The sequence below is a fragment of the Barbatula barbatula genome, assembly GCF_947034865.1.
Source record: "Barbatula barbatula genome assembly, chromosome: 21".
NCBI lineage: Eukaryota > Metazoa > Chordata > Actinopteri > Cypriniformes > Nemacheilidae > Barbatula > Barbatula barbatula.
In genome coordinates, this window is record NC_136784.1 from 957,426 (window position 1) to 977,446 (window position 20,021).

General features: G+C 42.1%; 3 protein-coding genes across 3 annotated transcripts in view; 2 read left to right on the plus strand and 1 right to left on the minus strand.

Annotated features, from left to right (window-relative positions):
- sh3bp5a (SH3-domain binding protein 5a (BTK-associated)) lies at positions 1-13,264 on the plus strand. Its single transcript, XM_079484174.1, has 9 exons — positions 1-347; positions 1,511-1,573; positions 3,270-3,398; positions 9,637-9,801; positions 10,010-10,140; positions 10,881-10,923; positions 11,054-11,273; positions 11,360-11,656; positions 11,776-13,264. Exons 1-9 carry the CDS (start codon positions 267-269, stop codon positions 11,919-11,921), a joined length of 1,275 nt encoding a protein of 424 aa, XP_079340300.1. The 5' UTR covers positions 1-266; the 3' UTR covers positions 11,922-13,264.
- Positions 12,779-15,829, plus strand: btd (biotinidase). The gene is made up of 3 exons (XM_079484173.1): positions 12,779-13,125; positions 13,563-13,712; positions 13,816-15,829. Exons 1-3 carry the CDS (start codon positions 12,913-12,915, stop codon positions 15,040-15,042), a joined length of 1,590 nt encoding a protein of 529 aa, XP_079340299.1. The 5' UTR covers positions 12,779-12,912; the 3' UTR covers positions 15,043-15,829.
- Positions 15,810-20,021, minus strand: part of ankrd28a (ankyrin repeat domain 28a) — a gene marked incomplete at its 5' end in the record, with an annotated part of 17,041 nt that continues 12,829 nt past the window's right edge. Inside the window, 10 exon segments of the mRNA XM_079484172.1 lie at positions 15,810-16,415; positions 16,623-16,714; positions 16,791-16,873; positions 17,159-17,241; positions 17,363-17,508; positions 17,590-17,673; positions 18,280-18,367; positions 18,474-18,693; positions 18,814-18,931; positions 19,041-19,125. Of these exon segments, the coding sequence (XP_079340298.1) occupies positions 16,132-16,415; positions 16,623-16,714; positions 16,791-16,873; positions 17,159-17,241; positions 17,363-17,508; positions 17,590-17,673; positions 18,280-18,367; positions 18,474-18,693; positions 18,814-18,931; positions 19,041-19,125 (1,283 nt within the window). The 3' untranslated portion in view covers positions 15,810-16,131.

A 20,021-nucleotide genomic window follows, 5' to 3' on the forward strand; every position in this document is an offset into this window, starting at 1 on the left:
GAGGAGGGGGCGGGGCGTGCAGCAGCTGCAGACTCCAACAGCTCGAGCGGCTTCACATTCTCGTCTGCGCTGCTGTGTTGTGTCGGATCTGAGTCTCTATCGGATCAAATGTTTTCGGACTGTGACATTTCGCGTTGTAATGGAGGTTTTATGGTGAAGTGACCCGCGCATCTGTATTTGGACGGATCGTCGGAGCTCCGTTATCCCGGAGAAACGCGCTTTGTTCGGTCCATAATAAACCCCGAAAACCTTTTGGGAAAATCACGATGAACAACACAGAGAAAGAGAACAAATCTGACGAAGAGTCTATAGAAGAAGAAGAAGAAGAGGTTGACCCGAGGATTCAGGTAAAACACATTTAAAGTCATATTTATATACAGATGATCTTTCTTGTTATTTACTTTACACTGATGTGTGCAGCTTGAATATTGTAACTGTAAGATACTTTAACATTCCCGAGTACAGGTCTGAAGTGGAACTAATATTGAACTTTGAATTGAATAACATATTACTGTATCATTCATATTGTTGTGATTGATCAGACTGAAGGTTGTTCAGAAGACACACAGTGACATCTGTTGTTTAGAGTTTTGTTACATTCTGTTACATTGAGGAAACGCGTTTACATTCAGATGACGTAACGTGCTTACTGACATAATTATGTTATAAATAGTTTCCTCTTTTTTAAGTTTATACACAAAAGAGGGCAAAGACAGGGAAGTTGGCTTTTATATGATACACCAGGTTCCATTAAGAACGAGACACATGAGAACTCTATAAAGTTCAATGGCTTTTTAAGGACAGTGTTTACACACTTAATGCAGAATCTGCATTACATCAAATTGAAAGAAAGCTAACACATATCACCATTTTCCCATAAAAATATACTATTTAAATAAGTATCCAGACACTTTCCAAATTACCGGACCATGTTCAGAGATGAATGAACTGCACCTGTAGGCTTTCCGTGAAATGGTCAAGAAATCATTTTGACACCAGCCGTTTTGTTAAACTCTTTCGATCAGGGACGGCTCGTGGGGTTGTGGGGCCCTATGCGTGACCGTGAAAATCGGCCCCACTGGTATTAAAGTAAAAAAGACAAAATATATATTTAAGTGTAGAAATGTTTATTAAGTGCAACATATTCAACACTATTTACATTTAGTCATTTAGCAGATGCTTTTATCCAAAGCGACTTACAGATGAGGAAAACAATGGAAGCAATTGGGACAACACAAGGACAACAAAAAGAATACGTGCAATCAAAAACGGGTCTCATACAGCACAGTATACAGAGCTAAGTTGGCTCTTTCTCTAACCACTGAGCTACAGGAAAGCTACAAAACAACAGCTTGAAACATCTGTCAGCATGTAGTTAACATGGGAAGAAAAAACAAACACAAGCTTAATTTCAGTGTTGGGTAACTTGAATAACATGATCCAGATGTTCAAATGCTGAAGATCTAACAGGATTCTTGGCTTAATGTGTCTCACTTTATCTCATCAACAGGGTGAACTGGAGAAACTGAATCAGTCCACTGATAACATCAACCGCTGGGAGACCGAACTAGAGGTACTCGCATGCTTTCTTCATGATGTCAGAGATTTAGCAGGAATTCCTAAGTGGGAAAACTCAGATAGCCCCTCCACCCGCTCTTCCCCGACCAATAGGAAGTGTCTTCCACGGGACTGAAATCCTTCACGTCTGTTGAGTAGGCAGAGGAAATCACTCCTGTCGGATTTCCTGTTCTGATAAGCACGAGTTCACCGAGATAAAAGTCTCAGGACGCAACATTTGTGTAATATATATTGTGTCATATTTATTTTATACAAATATTGAAAACAGGTCTTCCGATTATTGTGAAACATTTTACAAACCAACTTAACAAATGTTGTGTAAACACGATGTCATATTTTTGAGCGAGTATTACATAACGCTCACCAGCTCTTCTCAGTATTTTGACTCTATTTTGCCTGTGATTCACCGCCGTGAAGCCGGATGTGTCCTGATGGAGGAAGTTTGAATCCTTCTGACGTCTCTTTTGTCATTGAGCTCCAGTGTGGAAGGATGTAAATGTCAATGTTTGTGACCAAACCCATCAAATGACAGATTCGTCACTCACGGCCCTCGCGCTCATTTTATACAACAAACGTGCTTCTGATTCTTTCTTAATTGTGTTAAAGTTAAATTGAGTTTATTCACAGACTGAGACAGAAGGCATTGAGATACACACCGCCTGGACATCAAGAGACTTTCTCACTATTCCCAGAACAAAAGAGAGCAGACAGATTTGATTAAAGGCCTGTACTGTAATTCACTCCTAAAGCACCTGAGTCGACACAAAATACAAAAACATTCAAAGGTCATTGACTTCTATTCAGTAGTTCATGCAACTTACCCACAATTCATCTGCTCACTATAATGCTCAACTATGTTGCCAAGTTTCCAAGATTTTCTTTAGCTCACTTCACCCTTAAATTCAGATTTATTCTTTGAGTTTAATACAGTTTTATATTTTACCATCTTTAAAGGGATAGATCACCCAAAAATGAAAATTTCATGTCATTTCATACCTGTATTATTTGATGAACACAAAGAAAGATATTTGGAAGAAAGTTGGACATTTTCAGTGCTGGGACATCATAGTTTCCTACTATGGTAGTGGATGATGACCTGGAAATTGCTAACATTCTTACAAATATCATTTTACAGGTGAAGGGTGAGTGAATTATGACAGATTTTTCATTTTTGGATTAAATGTCCCTTTAATCTTTACAGTAAAATTAAACAATATTTGTTCACTTTTTAATCACTAGTAAGGACTGTGTCTTAACAACTAGTCTCACTGACTAGCAGTTAGTTATGACTAATAATTCTTACTTTTTAGATTTAATCAGACCAATCTACCTTAAGACTAGTCTTAACACCATGTCTACACCGGACACGACAGGCGCAATGCGACATGACAACCTTCTTGTTCTTAATGGGTTTGTCATGCCGCGCCGCATCCAGTGTGGACAAAAGTTTGAATTATAATGGGTTCTAATGTGTTTCTAAAGGGTTTTGTCGTGTCGCATCGTGCCGGTCGTGTCCAGTGTAGAACCGGTGTAAGCAGTTTATGCAACCGGCCCTTGGTCTCCGTTGTCTAATCTGACCATCTCTTACGAAGATGAAGCTGGGTGTTTATTACAGTACAGTACTAGCGTAGTAATTGGAGAGAAAAATACCTCAAATGTGACTGTACTTTTTTTCTCTTCCTTCAATTCAGGACTCAAGGCAGAAGTTCCGGGCGGTTCTGGTGGAGGCGACCGTCAAGCTCGACGAGCAGGTGAAGAAGATCGGTAAAGCTGTCGAAGACTCAAAACCGTACTGGGAGGCCAGACGGGCGGCCCGACAGGTGGGTAACTCTTCATACCCAGAGTTCTGCAAAGATAACGTCTTCAAAACATTCACAAATTACAGCTTTAAGACTCAACAGACTCTGGTTTAGTCTTGAGATTCACTGTCAAATAGTTTGGAATTTAAGAAAAACCTTTAGGAAACAGAGATACAGACAGAGTTATGTGATGATGGTTCGGCTGTTGCTATGGAGGCTGTTGCCATGCTGAACACCAGGAAACAGGTGATGATACAGGGGTTCAGTGGTTATACAGAAAACAATTTAACAGGTTCCCCAAGCGATGCCATAGAAGAACCATTTCTGATTTCCCAAAGAACCTTTAAGGTAAAAGTTCTTTAAAAAATCACACAGTCTTTGTGTGGATGTTCAAGGTTTTTTGTGAAAACACAGAGCTTGACAATGAACCTTTATTTTTAGAAGTGTGTTGCGGTGTCGGGCTGTTCCAGTCGACACAAATAGAACGATGTCTGAAAGCAGCCCAGTAATTCAGATGAGCGTAGGGATGGCTTTAAATAAAGTTGTCTCTGCAAATGAAGGTGTGATAAAAGAGAGAACTTTACCATTCTATTCATTTACAGAACAGAACTAAACATTTCTTTCAGAGGAAACTTGACTTCATGTTTGTGTGCCAAGAGAAACCCTTGAAACTACATACTCTAAAGATACCCTAACAACCACCTACCAGCAGCCAAACACCCTAGCAACGTGCTAAAATCACTCTTAATTACATGGCAACCACACACGACTACACCTTTCCTTAGTTATTTTAGCGTTCTATGAATGTCAATTATTAATGTTTTTTTTAACCTTCAGCTGTGTATAAATAGGAATGTGTGTGCTGTTCCTTTCAAATTTCAAACCTATTGTCATCTTGTGACAGCGGTAAATTCACACAGTCATTAAAGAGCCGTTTATATATCGTTTTGAAAAGTGTGTCACCATTAATGTTTCTCAAGGTGTTGGAGCTTTTGGGCTTGTATGTGAATCAGTGTCAGGAAAACACAGTTTAACAAGATTCAAGTGGGTTATGATTTAATGTAGCTACACTACACGCTAGGAACAGAACAGACGTGCGGCTGTTGAAGGTGAGCAAAGAGCAACGTGACAGATGACTAGATCAAATCTAGTCAGTGTTAAACAAATCTGTTGTTAGGAGTTAGCAGTGTGTTACTGTGCAAGATGACTATTCTGTCATATAGACAGGCACACGGACACACACACACACACAGATAAATACAGACCAACATACACACACAGAGACACAGATAGAGGCACGCGCTGTACACTGTACAAACGGTATATTTTATCCCAAACCCCTAAACCTAAAGATCGTAGAAAACTTTTTGCATTTTGCGTTCTGTACAATTTATAAGCTTTTGTGCCTGTGCCTCAATTTTGGTCCTCACAGTTACACGGGTCCCCATGAGTTGGTGTGCATTCAGTTTAGGTCCCCACTAACATATAAAAACCAAGTCCACACACACACAGACAGAGACACACACAGACACACACACACACACACACACACACACACACACACACACACACACAGACAGAGACACACACACACACACACACACACACATACACACAGACAGAGACAAACACACACACAGACAGAGACACACACACACACACACACACACACACACACACACACACACACACACACACACACACACACACACACACACACACACACAGACAGAGACACACACACACACACAGACAGACACACACACACACACACACACGCAGACAGAGACAAACACACACACACGCAGACAGAGACACACACACACACACACACACAGACACACACACACACGCAGACAGAGACACACACACACACAGACAGAGACACACACACACACACACACACACACAGACAGAGACACACACACACACACACACACACACACACACACACACACACACACACAGACAGAGACACACACACACACACACACACACACACACACACACACACACACACAGACAGAGACAAACACACACACACACACACACACGCACACACACACACACACACACACACACACACACACACACAGACAGAGACACACACACACACACACACACACACACACACAGACAGACAGACAGAGACAAACACAAACACACACAGACAGAGACACACACACACACACACACACACAGACAGAGACAAACACACACACACACACACACAGACAGAGAGACACACACACACACACACACACACACACAGACAGAGACACACACACACACACACACACACACACACAGAAAGAGACACAAACACACAGAAAGAAACACAGACAAAGACATACACATGCACACACAAATACAAACAGACACAGATAAACACACACACACTTATGTGATTAAATGAACATTAATTAAACTTACTGTGGATTATATCACTCTCTCTTTGTGTGTGTGTGTGTGTGTGTGTGTGTTTAAAATCGTACTGTGTAGATTGTCTCTCTGTTGTGCTAGTTGGTCCATAATTGTGTGTGTGTGTGTAATCAAATGCTGGTGGTCTCATGTGACTGTCCCGTCTTCCCTCCTGAAGATCGTCACGAGCTGTCTGTCTGTCTGTCAGCGTTGTAGGTGATACAGCTGGGCAGACTGGACGGTACCAGCTGTCTTACAAAGCGAGAGCGCCAACACCCTCTTTTCATCCAATCACAGCACGTCGCACAGTGACACCACTCCAGTTAATATCATTGCTGTCTATGAGAAACAAATGAGATGTTTGAGCTGGATAGAGAGTCAGACAGGGAAAATCTGTCTGTCTTTGTCCTCAGCATGTTTGTGTTAGCGTGCGTCTCTCACCTCACTCAGGGTCTCGTGCTGTGACATCTGTTCTGTCCTTCACGTGAGTCATTAAATGACAACCTCGACACGTGACAGCTGATCTCACCTCAGCGTGTGTGTTCCTGTTAACACAACACACAACACCATATCACTCAGAGGTCCCACCAACTGTAGTTGAAACAAAAGTATATATGACATCAATTATACAATGAAACAGAGAGAGAGAGAGAGAGAGCTGTAAAGAAAGCCCCGACCGGTTTACTCTCCGCTCAGACTGTTAAGGCCGTTGCACATTGAGTCAGAAATTTGCAAATAGGACCTCACGTCTCAATCACACTTCCACACTGAAAACATCCGGACTGGGTTCGATTTTCTGCGTTTTTCGCATCCGTAGCAATTTTGACAATTCAGAGACACCGTACGAACACGCGACAAATACGCATATTAAAACTTCACATGTACTGTGAAAACCTTTAGACTGAAGTTAATCTGTGTCTCTCAAATCAGAAAATAGATAAAAACACCAGAAAGTAGTCTACAAACACATTTCTCTCTGAAGCTACGACTACTACACATTTCAGTCCTTGAAGAATTTCTGTTTCTGTGTCAGCCACAAAAGCATAGAGTTCCAGGACATGAGGGATGAAAAGTTTATTTTGGTTGATCTAAACACAATCCTCCCAGGACAGGAAAGTTTCCACTGAAGGGAGTTCAGTTGAGTTATTGTGCTGTTCGAGACGCCCGCAGGTTTCCTGAACTTCTGAACAGTTGAAAAAGTGATTCAGTATTTTCAGAGGGTCACAGAGAGTTTAAGATGCTGTGCGTTTAGGTGATTCTGAGGTCATTAAATGTTTATTAACCAGGATTCTTCCGTTCTCAGCTAAGGCTTCTTATGAAAAATCCATACGCATGACATCTGCATCACGTCTGCGCAGCTGCAGGAGAGAAATAGGTCAGAAAATCAGAGATGCCTGGGCTGTGTGTATAGACCGTTTCGGGCCTCAGTTAACTTCCGGTCTGTGTTTGGCTAGTGTCTTATAATGTAACTATTTATATTTGATATAATTTCTATTAATATCAATTTAAATTATTATTGTATTGTATTGAATAAAATTTTGTTGTAGGTATATTTGATTAAATTAACAATTTGTTGAATGGGATCGCATTTAAAGAATGCACTGACATCTAGCGGTTGAGATTGGTATCGCAGTCTAAATTAAAAATATTGGAGAGACAAGTTTAGCCAAGTAACACTTCTTCTCGGTTTCTTTTGCTTGTTATCATAAATAATCTACATAGCGCTCTATTGTTTGTGAATGTGTACTGGAAGTAAAGGGCAGTCCACGAACGCGAATGTTTGCTTTTGTTGTGGAAAAACATTGAAAAATGTATGACCAAAAGTGAACAGTTCTCAGGATGAAAAACAAACTAAATCCTAAATGCATGCTGAATGCTTATTTAAAATAAAACAATGCTGAAAAGTTTGGTTTAGCTGTGCTGGTTAAAGATAGAGAAGATAAATACAATAGTATAAAACAATAGAAGTCTGTGGCAAGTCCTCACCAAGATACATAAAGCAACAAAATGTACAAACAATAAAACGAAACATATTAACATGTAAAAAATTCACCCGTTTTATTTTTGCCAGTCAAAATACAGCGATGGGTCTGTGTTAGTAACTTTACTACTTTCAGTTTATACAGGAAATAATCTCTCTAGTGTAAGTGTGCACTACAGCACCCTCATTGTGAATTGGTCTGTGAGTGGGTTGTACTGGGTCTGGATGAGTTATGTTAGTACAGGGACGGCTTTGTGTTCATCATTTCAAGACTCTCCACAGTACTGACACTGTGGCTCTTTCCTGAAATGTGAACAGGTCATTGTACAACAGTGCCGTCATACATCAGTATTTCTAGTGTAGGTAGCTGCACTTCTGGGCTTGTGGTGCGTATGATGAACACTTATCATTTTCTAAAGCTTAGTAAGCACACCGACATGACATCACAGAACTGAGACGGCAGCGGGATAAACGCAGCTAGTGTTTGATACATGTATTGTTTGAATAGACAGGAAGGCCGGTAGTTTTGGGCAGGACATGACCTTAAGATTGATGCTTTAAAACTCTGGAAAGCAAAACCAAAATAAACTGCTGTTCATGTTACATTGACCAAATCACAGGCGCCTGCGACGACTTTAAACAAACCACAGACTGCACAGATACATACATGCTGAGAAAGAGAGAACCTCCTGAATAAATCTAATATCATTAATAGAAATTGTTATGAAATGTACATTGGATTGACAAGGTGTGATGAATCTAGATAAGATGTCAGAAGTTCTTCACGTATGTTCCTGTTGTTTTGGTTGAACATGCACATACCTGCATACGCTGTTGTGAAGAATGTGTGACGCTCGCTCACGGCTGTTTCTGCATCGTCTCGAGCAGCGGTGAGAAAAATGATTTACACCGAGGTGCAGAAATACATTTGCCATTTAAGAAAATATAATGTATCTGTATATGTGTTGCTTTTCTCATAGACACCAGCCAAAAACAAATTAAGAAAATATTCATGACGCAGAAAAATGCAAGATATATTTACTTTGAACAAGTTATTATAAAAAACAAGAGTTATTATAGTTTATAAAATTTGCTTCTATTTTTAGATTTCTATTTTTTTGGGGAGTTTTGACAAGTGTTTGCTTTGGTCATTTGATAATTTATTAGTTTATTTTGCTATATAATATAAATATTATATTGTTTTTTATTATAATTTTAGGGCTTTAAACTTATTTCCGTTGATTATTTTTCCATTAGTCGAGTTTTCCCAATCATTTTTAGGAAACTAAAATAACCTTGAAAACAAGTATTTTCATAATAACAAGATATACTTTTCATAAGGGGTTTAGATACAAAAGTGCTGATTAAAGGGATAGTTAATCCCCCCAAATATTAGAGAATTAGTTGATCACTTTCACCCCCTCATGTCATATCAAACCCGGTTCAGTTTTCGTCTACTGCAGAACACAAAGGAAGATATTTTAAAGGCGGGGTGTCTGATTTCTCGTAGCCGGTGTTGATGTTAAAATCACCAAAACAAACACACCCCACCACATCTTTCTGCTTACTGCTGATTGGCTACAAGGTTGTTTTGGGTCTTGGCTCGCTTTGTCTAAAGAAGCGTCATTTGGAAATCGGACACCCCGCCTTTAAGGTACGTTGATAACCAAACAACATTGAACCCCATTGACTTCTAACATATGAACACAAAACCACACATTTATCAAGATCTCTTCCTTTAAATGACAGAATGTTTATTTTAGGCTGAACTGTCCATTTAAGAAAATGACTCGTAGCTTCAAGTTCACACTAAACAAATTCAACTCTGATATCAAATGGACTCCAAATGTTTTGTAGGCTCAGTTAGAGGCACAGAGAGCGACGCAGGACTACCAGCGGGCGATCGAGATCCTGCGGGCAGCGAAGGAAACCATCGCGCTGGCGGAAGAACGTTTACTGGAGGAGGACAGCAGACAGTTCGATTCGGCCTGGCAAGAGATGCTCAACCACGCCACACAGAGGGTCAGTTAAATGCTCTCTGGATATACATACTGTATGTTTGACCTTACCTAGTGTAAGACTAATGAATCATTTTACAGACTTCAGCACAGTTAAGAGGATTTTGCTTTGTGTCACAAATAACTTTGGCTAAATGGTAAATGGTGCGTTTCACAAGAGTCGTCATGTGTGTCACGCATTTTTGCTTAACCTCTCTGATTGGCTCTCGCAGGTGATGGAGGCGGAGCACAGTAGGACACGCAGCGAGATCGAGCACCGAGAAACTGCGGCCAAATACAACGCCGCCATCAACCACATGAGACAGCAGGAGAAGAAACTCAAACGCTCCATCAACAAGTCCAGGTCAGAGGACATCAAACCACACCAGACATCACCTAACAGACTGAGAAAATAACTTTTCAGAGGGTTCTCATGAACATCAACAAGCCATAGGAAAGATGTCAACGAGAGACATTATATGAAAAGTCTCATCTGTGTCTCAGATATTTCTCTTGAGAACAAGAGTCAGAAATGACACAAATGTGTCTGTCATTAGAGTTTGACAAGAGATGTCAACAATGTGTCAGACTGAGCTCAGATTTCTGCAATCAAGTCAATATTATAGAAGATCTCAATATGAACTCAAACATTTACTCAAATCCAGATTATTTGACCTCTACAATCTACATTAATGTACACCTCTATGCTCTTCATGGGTTTCATTCTCTCATTTTTATTTCTCCTGTAAGCACATTTAGGAGAAACATCTGAGACTGAGACTATTCTTAAACGAAACACAAGTGAGAACTCTGTAGTATTTCAAACATGAACGGTGTCCGGGAATGAGAAAACCCAGAAGTGTTTTAGTTTAGAGTCGAGTTGTTTCTGCCCCACCCCGGGCCTCAGCTCTGCACCGCTGGAGCTCATTTCAGCATCTGTAATGTGTTCCAGATGTGCTTCTGCTGCTGGAATGTGCCCGTCCTCTAACTGACCAATGTTATTTCACAAGAGCTCTGCTGTTGCCATGGAGACGCTGAGCCACTGTTTCAACATCTCTCTCTCTCTCTCTCTCTCTCTCTCTCTCTCCCCCTCTCCCTCTGCAGGCCATACTTTGAATTGAAGGCCAAGTATTACCTACAGCTCGAGGTACACCAGTTTTATTTTGTACTCCGGTCAATTAATAAAACCAATAAATACATTTTTATTTATATTTCATCAAAAGGTAACGAAAGGAAAAAACTTGCATTTTCTTTGCTGTTCTTCACTTCTCCTTCAGACACTGAAACGGCGAGTTGATGAACATCAGGCAAAACTGACCCAAGCTAAAGCCGCGTACCGGACCGCCCTTAACAATCTGGAGACCATCTCGAACGAGATCCACGCACGCAGACGACACTCCGGTATGGGACCCAGAGGCCGAGGCGTCGGGGCAGAAGATGACGGAGCCAATACTGATGACATCAGCAACTTTAAAATGGAGTCTGATGGCTTGTCTAGTGAGTGGTTTCTTTATTATTCAGTTTCTCAGGCTTCACACGTGCCTGTTTGGATCAGAGAGGTTGAGGTGTGTTTTGTGCTGCAGTGATCTCCGTGAACATGGAGGAGGAGAGCTGTACTGATAACACATCAGAGGACGACCCAGAAACACAATCCACCTGCAGTCTGACCTCCACATCTGCACCTGTAGACCTGCGCTGCTCGTACTCCTCATCATCTGCTCCCTATCTCCACTCCTCGCCTCCATCTCGATCGGTCTGTCTGGATCAGCTCCAGCTGCCAGGCTCGGGGTCTCTGGAGGGTCTTGAGCAGGTGTTACCGGTGCTGGGACCTCGCAGTGAGTGCAGTGGGGCGTCATCGCCGGACTGTGAACAAGAGAGAGGTGAGAGATCATCTTTAAATGACACACCTACAAAAATAAGCATATCTCAGGTTAGATTCTGAAAATCACTACATTACAAAAATGAAAAAAGAAGAAACTCCAGTATTCTGTTTTGACAGGTGAGAGGGCGGATGGCGCTGAAGGTAAACCTGAAAAGACAAACAGCATCATCATTCAGAAGAGTTCACAGCTGGAGAGTCTGAGCAGATTATCACTTCAAACCACAGAGGATGAGACGGACGGACCCTCGTTCACTTGCTCCTAAACAGTGTTTAAATCTGATATGTTCAGCAAGACGTTACGTGTCAAAGCTCACCTGATGTATGTGAAAGTATTATCATCTCAGTATTACAAACACCGTCTCATCTCACATCAGACCGAACCCATGAAACATTGCTATGACATGCAGACTATTTTTAAGGCAAGTTTAAGTCGGTAGGTCATTTGTTAAAGGGGTCATACGACACAAAAAAATGACACTGAATATTATCGTTTGTTTTAGATGTAATGCATCTAAAAAAATTTGTATACACCATTTAAGGAATGTAAACGCTTAAATTTGAGCCAATGTACGTGTCTTATACATGCATGGGCAACTTATAGCACCAAAGACACAGAAAACGCGTCATGTGACCCCTTTAACACCCAACTGATGAGAGAGAAATGATCCTGGCAGAAATCTGCATTTGTATTTCACTCATTTTGTTGTGTTCAGCCAGTGTTTCTCTACCGTCTCAGATTTATCTTATAGTTTCACACTCCACAGATAAAGAGGGACTTGTGTAAAGTTATATATTTATACACATTGTTCGTCCTGTTATAATGATGTTAGATGTGTTTTTACAGCACAACGTTCTTATTTGTGTAATAAACAGATGTTCGAGGTGCTTAAAAAATGCGTTTAATTCCAAAATAAAATTTTGATCACGTATAAGCGCGCAAATAATCATCGAAGACGAGAGAATAGGGAGCGGTCTGATCTCGCGGGACTTCGATGTCATACGTCGGTGGGTGTGCGCAGCGCCGCGTGAAGTTTAACCAGCGCTTTTTATCTTTGTTAAACATGTAATGTAAACACGTTAATCTTGTTTAATATATAAAATCTTTCCGTGAACACACTGTCCGACAAAGCGCCACTATTGACAAATACAGTAGCAGCGCAGGATGATCACACTTCAACCAATAACATTGCGTGTTTACTGGTGACGCAAAGTCCAGGCGCAACAAAGAGATCACGTGTGTGAACTTTAGGACTCATGTCGCTGCGGGTTCTGCGGTTCGTGTTATGTTTGACCGGACTGCGGCTCACCCGGGCCGGGGATCACCCGTCTTATGTGGCCGCTGTGTACGAGCACCGTGTGCTGCTGAACGCGGAGCCCGGTGTCCCGCTGGAGCGCAGGTCAGCGCTGGATCACATGGAGCAAAACCTGCGTGTGTTTGAGGAACAGACCGCAGAAGCGTCTCGACAGGTGAAACACACCTGACACATGAAGAGTATTGACAAGGGTTCAGATAAAGACTTTAACTTGACAACTACCATCATATATTGCTGTATATAAGTACAGTTCTATATTTATGTGTAAATGAGATTAAACCTTTTACCCACTTTTCTTGTTGTCTTAAATGCCACGTGTCCTATGAGAGTGCTCGTGACGCTCAGGTCTGTTTATATAATCATCCATACAATAAAGAAGCAACATCTACCATAGTATCATAAAACATCTATAAACGTGTCTGGTGTGTCAATACGTTTATGAGATGCTGGTGTTTGCTGTAGCAGAATTTGTGCCCGTTCTGAATCCTATTAAACTTTCTGTAGGTTAGCAAGATGTCCTTCCAGTACAGAGTTTAGATCAAGTTAAGAACTTAACTTTAAACATTCTTTAAAATAAAACAAAATGAACAGGGTGCCCAGATCATAGTATTTCCAGAAGATGCCATCCATGGGTTGAACTACACCAGATCTTCAATCGCTGGTTACCTGGAAACCGTTCCTGACCCTAAAGAGATCACGTGGAGTCCATGTGCTGAACCGGACAGATTTCCAGACACCGAGGTACAAAACTGATGCCATGATATTGTATTTGTGTCGGCACATAAACACACGTAAATAACCTTTAGGTGTAAATCTCTTTATTTACATGCCTGTTATTTCTCAGGTCCTCCGGAGACTCAGCTGTATGGCCCATAAGAACCGAATCTTCGTGGTGGCTAACATGCCGTCCCGTCAGAGCTGTGACAGACACACTGACCCTCTGTGTCCCCTGGACGGTCAGTATCAGTTTAACACTAACGTGGTGTTCAGCGACCGTGGCACCATCGTGGCTCGATATCACAAACACAACTTGTACTTTGAGGCAGCGTTCGACGCGCCTCCCGAGCCCGAGTACATCACCTTCACCACGCCCTTTGCTGGTCGTTTCGGGGTGTTTACGTGCTTTGACATTCTGTTCCGTGACCCGGCGGTGACCTTGGTGACAGACATGGGCGTCAGGCAGATGGTCTCTCCGACCGCGTGGATGAACCAGCTCCCCCTGCTGGCGGCTGTGCAGTTCCAGCGTGCGTTCTCCCACGCTGCCGGTGTCACGCTGCTGGCTGCCAACATCCGAGCCGGTGAGTACGGCATGACGGGCAGTGGGATCTTTACGCCGTGGGACTCTGTCGTTCATCATGAAACCAAGGGGAATTCTGGGAAACTTCTGGTACGCAGTGTACGGGTGCTGGATCCAGCTTTCGTCGGGGAGAGTAACAGGCCAACGCTGGTGCCATTTTCTGGGTATTCAAAAACCAATCTTGGATCAGAACTAGAAAAAGCACAAGTGTGGGATGTTAACCTCCTCAGTCCAGAACAGGGTGATCCCGATGCTCAATTCTGCCACTCAGACTCTGATTGTGTCCAAACGGATGCAGCAGACAGTCCGCGAACCTTCACCTCCGTGATGATGTATGATCATTTCACTCTGATACCTCTTAAGGGAAATAAAGGGAACCTCACGGTGTGTAGCGGCTCGCTGTGCTGCCACCTGCTCTTCCAGAGATCACACACACTGGAGTTTTACGCTCTCGGGGTTTTTAACGGCCTGCATGTGGTGCACGGGACGTATTACCTGGAGGTTTGTGCTCTGGTGAGATGCACGACTCTACGTCACAGCAGCTGCGGAGGAGAGACCGAACACGCTCAGACGCTGATGGACTTCAGGCTGGACGGGACCTTTAGTACCAGTCACGTTTTCCCGGGCATTCTGGGCAGCGGGATGACTCTGGAGGTCCCGGATCATTCCGGCTGGGAGAGTGGAAGTGGGTTTTACATGAGCCGGAGGGGAATGTCTACAGGGCTTGTGACGGCGATGCTGTACGGAAGACATTATGAGAAGGACAATATCTAAAACAAAGTCCTTTTCAAATCCGACGAACGATAAGCAAACGTCATTAACACTACAAATAACATCACGTTTCTCATAAAGAAGGGAATTCTGTCTTCTGTGAAAATAAGGAAATAGTTAATCAAAAAAAAAAAAATTTTCTAATGTGAAACACTTTGTTTAGCTGTTTTATGGACTTCTTTCAAACCCGCTCAGTTTTTCATTAGAAAGAGTTTTTTCGTGTGTTCCAGAAAATTAATTAAAACTTTTTGTTTTAAATGATGTTTGAAAATACAACAACTCTTTAAGCTTAAAGGAAATTTTTATTAATAATGTACCAAAATGTACATTGTGCCACACACAGACTCTATTGTTTAAATTCTTATAAAAGAATCGCACACACACGTCACTCAAACACACATCTACTGTACGTAGTCACGCAGTGATTCCTCATGACCGCAGAGAAATAAACTCAGTTTGAACCCTAGATGAGTCCGTCTTGTGTTGCTCTTCATACCTTTATAATAAATAACCCACGTCGATATCAACTTAAATTCAGGCTTCATGCACAAACAGGGCAGAAATCTGCGCTTTTTGGTCCCTGAAGTTTTCTTGTCCTGTCTTTCTGTTTCCTTCTTCTTTCATGATCCAATAACAATAATGAACTTTTGCAGTTGTTCCACAAAAGTTTGACTCAATATGTTTCTTCAAACCTGTATGACTTTTCTTCTGTACAGCACGAAACTATGACTCTGTATGTCTTGTGAAAAATGCTAAACAAATAAACTTTGAGTATGTATCATGAAATTCAATGAATCGTAAAATTATTGCACTAAATTCCATTTCCTCTGAATTCATATGACCAACATTCATGTTAATTTGATATATATTTTGTTATTCGGAGCTTCAGTCAATATTTACTTTCATTATATAGAAAAGTATTTTTCCTTTGTCATCCATAGAATGAGAGTAAATGATTTTTGGGTGAACTATTTCTTTAAGCAAATAGGCCACAGGCGTGTTTTCTCTCTCTCTCCTGAGACTGTGGCCACACGGCCCATTTGACTGTAGTGAGCATGTGCAGATGGTTCAGTAAGACACTGGGACGGGTCATCAGTACGTCTCTGAATCTGAATCATTGAGTTCATCATCAGGACAGATAAGGCCATCCTCACGGCACAGGCTGTTGAAGTTACGATAAGAGACGTGTTCGGATCTCAGCTTGGGTAAAGAGTCAAAGGTCACCGTCTTGGACGGGCTTGAGAAGTGGTTGAAGCTGGCAAACGTGAGTCCGGACAGGGTGCTGCTGGGGGAGACGGGCATCATGGTGGCGAGTATCAGCGCCAAACAATCTGCCACGTCTCTGTTTGGGGCACAAGCCAAAGCTGGAGTGTAACCTGGAGACGGGACACAGTGTTTAAAAGCCTTTTCGCTAAATGATAAACTGATAGATTTGATGTCCGTGATGGAAAGATGCCATGTATTAAAACACAGTATGACGCCAGTTTTAGGTTATTATTGTGGCTTTGTTCAAAGTCGCATTAATGCAAAATAAAACTTCTTTAATACAAAATAAAAGTCTATCAGTAGATTTAAAGTCTCACCGTTTTCATCCACAGCGAGAACACTCGCTCCTTTAGCCAGAAGCTCTTGTACGACCACAGTCAGACCGTTACGAGCAGCAATGTGTAAGGGACTGAGAGACAAAGGAGACCATCTTCAGATGATGATGAGAACAGAAGCAAACGCAGGAATAAAGAGGTTTCACTTACGTCTGCAGCGCAGCGTTTGTGATGTTGATGAGATTTCTATCGCCGGTCTTCTCCAGGATTAACAAGGCACTGGTTTCAAGACCCTACGACACACAAACAAACAAATTAAACTAGATTTGGACCGTTGCTGCAAGACTAAATGACATTGTTTTAGGTAAAACGAGAGCTTAGCCCAAAATAATACTCTTAATCAAGTGTTTACATGCTTGATTTCCCGTGTTTATCAGATCATTTCAGGTCTGTCAGATTGAGCCATCAATCCAATTACTAACAGATTGAGTCGCATGTAAACGTAGCGAGTGGTATGTACTCATATTTAAATCTTAGGATGTAACGCCATGCGTATGGTCGGAGGGTGTGTGTGGTACCTTACTGCAGGCCAGATGAAGAGCTGTGTTTTTGTTTGAGTCATGTAGGGTGAGATCAGCTCTCGCACCGTTCACCAGAAGATCTGCACACCCAGAAAAATCTTCAGAATAAACACGATCACTCCAAAAATATCACGCGCATGTATGGAAATACAAGATAAACAAGCAGGATTTCAAAGCAAAACACCTCATGCAGGGGCTCACCTATGGCGTTGGGGTGTCCGGTTTCAGCCGCCATCATGAGAGGAGTTTTGCCCAGCGTGTCCACGGGGTTCACCTGAGCGCCGTGACCTAACAGAAGCTGCAAACACGCCACATGATCTGTGAACGCTGCAGCGTGCAGCGGAGTCCTGCGACGGACGTGACACGCATTAACAAGCTGCTGACACACCGGAACATACAAAGAGAGAGAGAGAGAGACTCCATCTTACCTGCACTGAGAGTCTGAGGCGTTTACAATCCCTGGACCAAACAACTCGATCAACATCTCTGCTGCTGACTCATGATCATTTATACTGAAAAAACAAATAGAGAGAGAGAGAGAGAGAGAGATCAGTTGTAGGTACGTATTTGAACAGATGACAGTCATTCTTTATAAATGGGAAGCTGAAATTTAAAAAAACTTTCATGTTGAAACATTCATCACATGTGATCTGCTAACGGTCTTGAGTGATGGATTAACTGTAAATGTTCTGTGCTACAAAAATGCAAGCAGACTTTTTTATAAACAGAATTATTGTAGTTAATTAAAACAATTGAAACCAAAAAAAAAACAAGCTCAGAAATATCAGAAAAACTAAATGACAATTAAATTATTTGAAAAGAATTTGAGGCACTAGAGTTAAATTAACATTAATTTGTATCGCAATAATATATAAATATATATATATATGACAAAAGTACATAACATTTTTTTTATCTGAAGCTAACATGAAAACTAACAGCATCAATTAAAGAAAAAGCTACAATAAAATAAATAAATCAAATAAAAATTATCGACTTGGTGAGAAATGCAATATTTCGGCACTTGATAAATTATTGATAATAAATGAAACGGACATATCACTATTATAGTTTATCCTTTCATGTAAGGAATCTCTCATGAACAGAAGTGTTCTTACACAGCGCAGTGAAGTGGACTGAAGGAGTTTCCTTCCATATGATAAAACTCTTGATGTTTTAGAATGAGCTCTATACACGCATCATGACCTGTAACACACATGTACACACACACGATAAACTACAGGTACAGTATATAGAATCACTCAGAAATCAAATCTGTCGCCCTGTTGTATAAAAGATTATAAAGTTGTACCGTTGTAACAGGCCCAGTGTAACGGTGTGTAACCACAGTTGTCTTTAGTGACAGGGATGATGTTCTGAGACTGTGCTGCTTTCAGGAGAGCCCTTAAGACCCTGACATGCCCGCTAGCTGCTGCCAGGTGCAGAGAAGAGCGCCCCCTACTGTCCTGAACCAGAAGACCGGATCTGTGCTGCAAGAGCGCCTCCACACACGCCTCATGGCCCATTACTGCCTGCAACACACACGCATCCCATCTCAATACGGATCTGTTTCTGGTTAAGACTGCTGACAACCTGTGATCAGATTAACTGTGTATATCAGACATGTGTGTGTGTGTTTGTGTGTGTCTGACCCCACGGTGGAGAGCCGTCCGGCCCCATTTATCTCTGGCCTCCACACTGACCCCTTTCCTCAGCAGCAGATACACACAATCTGTGTGTCCAGCCAGAACCGCCAACATCAGAGGAGTCCTGACAACATACACGCACACACACTTTAAATTAACACAACAAACTATTTCTATACATAATATATATATATGTGTGTGTGTGTGTGTGTGTGTGCTTGTTTGTAACTCACTGTCCTCTGTTATCGAGTATATTGACGTCTGTGTGTTGATCTGCGTTGATGAGCAGACGCAGACATTCAGTGTGACCGTTCATAGCTGCAAACACACAAACACTTTATCAAATAACATGTACATGTGTGTGTGTGTGTGTTCACCTGCGGTGTGTAGGGGGCTTCTCTTGTGTGTGTGTGTGTGTGTGTGTTCACCTGCGGTGTGTAAAGGGCTTCTCTTGTGTGTGTGTGTGTGTGTGTGTGTGTTCACCTGCGGTGTGTAATGGGCTTCTCTTGTGTGTGTGTGTGTGTGTGTGTGTGTGTGTTCACCTGCGGTGTGTAATGGGCTTCTCTTGTGTGTGTGTGTGTGTGTGTTCACCTGCGGTGTGTGAAGGGCTTCTCTTGTGTGTGTGTGTGTGTGTGTGTGTGTGTGTGTTCACCTGCGGTGTGTGAAGGGCTTCTCTTGTGTGTGTGTGTGTGTGTGTGTGTGTGTTCACCTGCGGTGTGTAAGGGGCTTCTATTGTGTGTGTGTGTGTGTGTGTGTGTGTTCACCTGCAGTGTGTAAAGGGCTTCTCTTGTGTGTGTGTGTGTGTGTTCACCTGCGGTGTGTAAAGGGCTTCTCTTGTGTGTGTGTGTGTGTGTGTGTGTGTTCACCTGCGGTGTGTAAAGGGCTTCTCTTGTGTGTGTGTGTGTGTGTGTGTGTGTGTGTGTTCACCTGCAGTGTGTAAAGGGCTTCTCTTGTGTGTGTGTGTGTGTGTTCACCTGCAGTGTGTAAAGGGCTTCTCTTGTGTGTGTGTGTGTGTGTGTGTGTGTGTTCACCTGCGGTGTGTAAAGGGCTTCTCTTGTGTGTGTGTGTGTGTGTGTGTGTGTTCACCTGCAGTGTGTAAAGGGCTTCTCTTGTGTGTGTGTGTGTGTGTGTGTGTGTGTTCACCTGCAGTGTGTAAAGGGCTTCTCTTGTGTGTGTGTGTGTGTGTGTGTGTGTGTGTGTTCACCTGCGGTGTG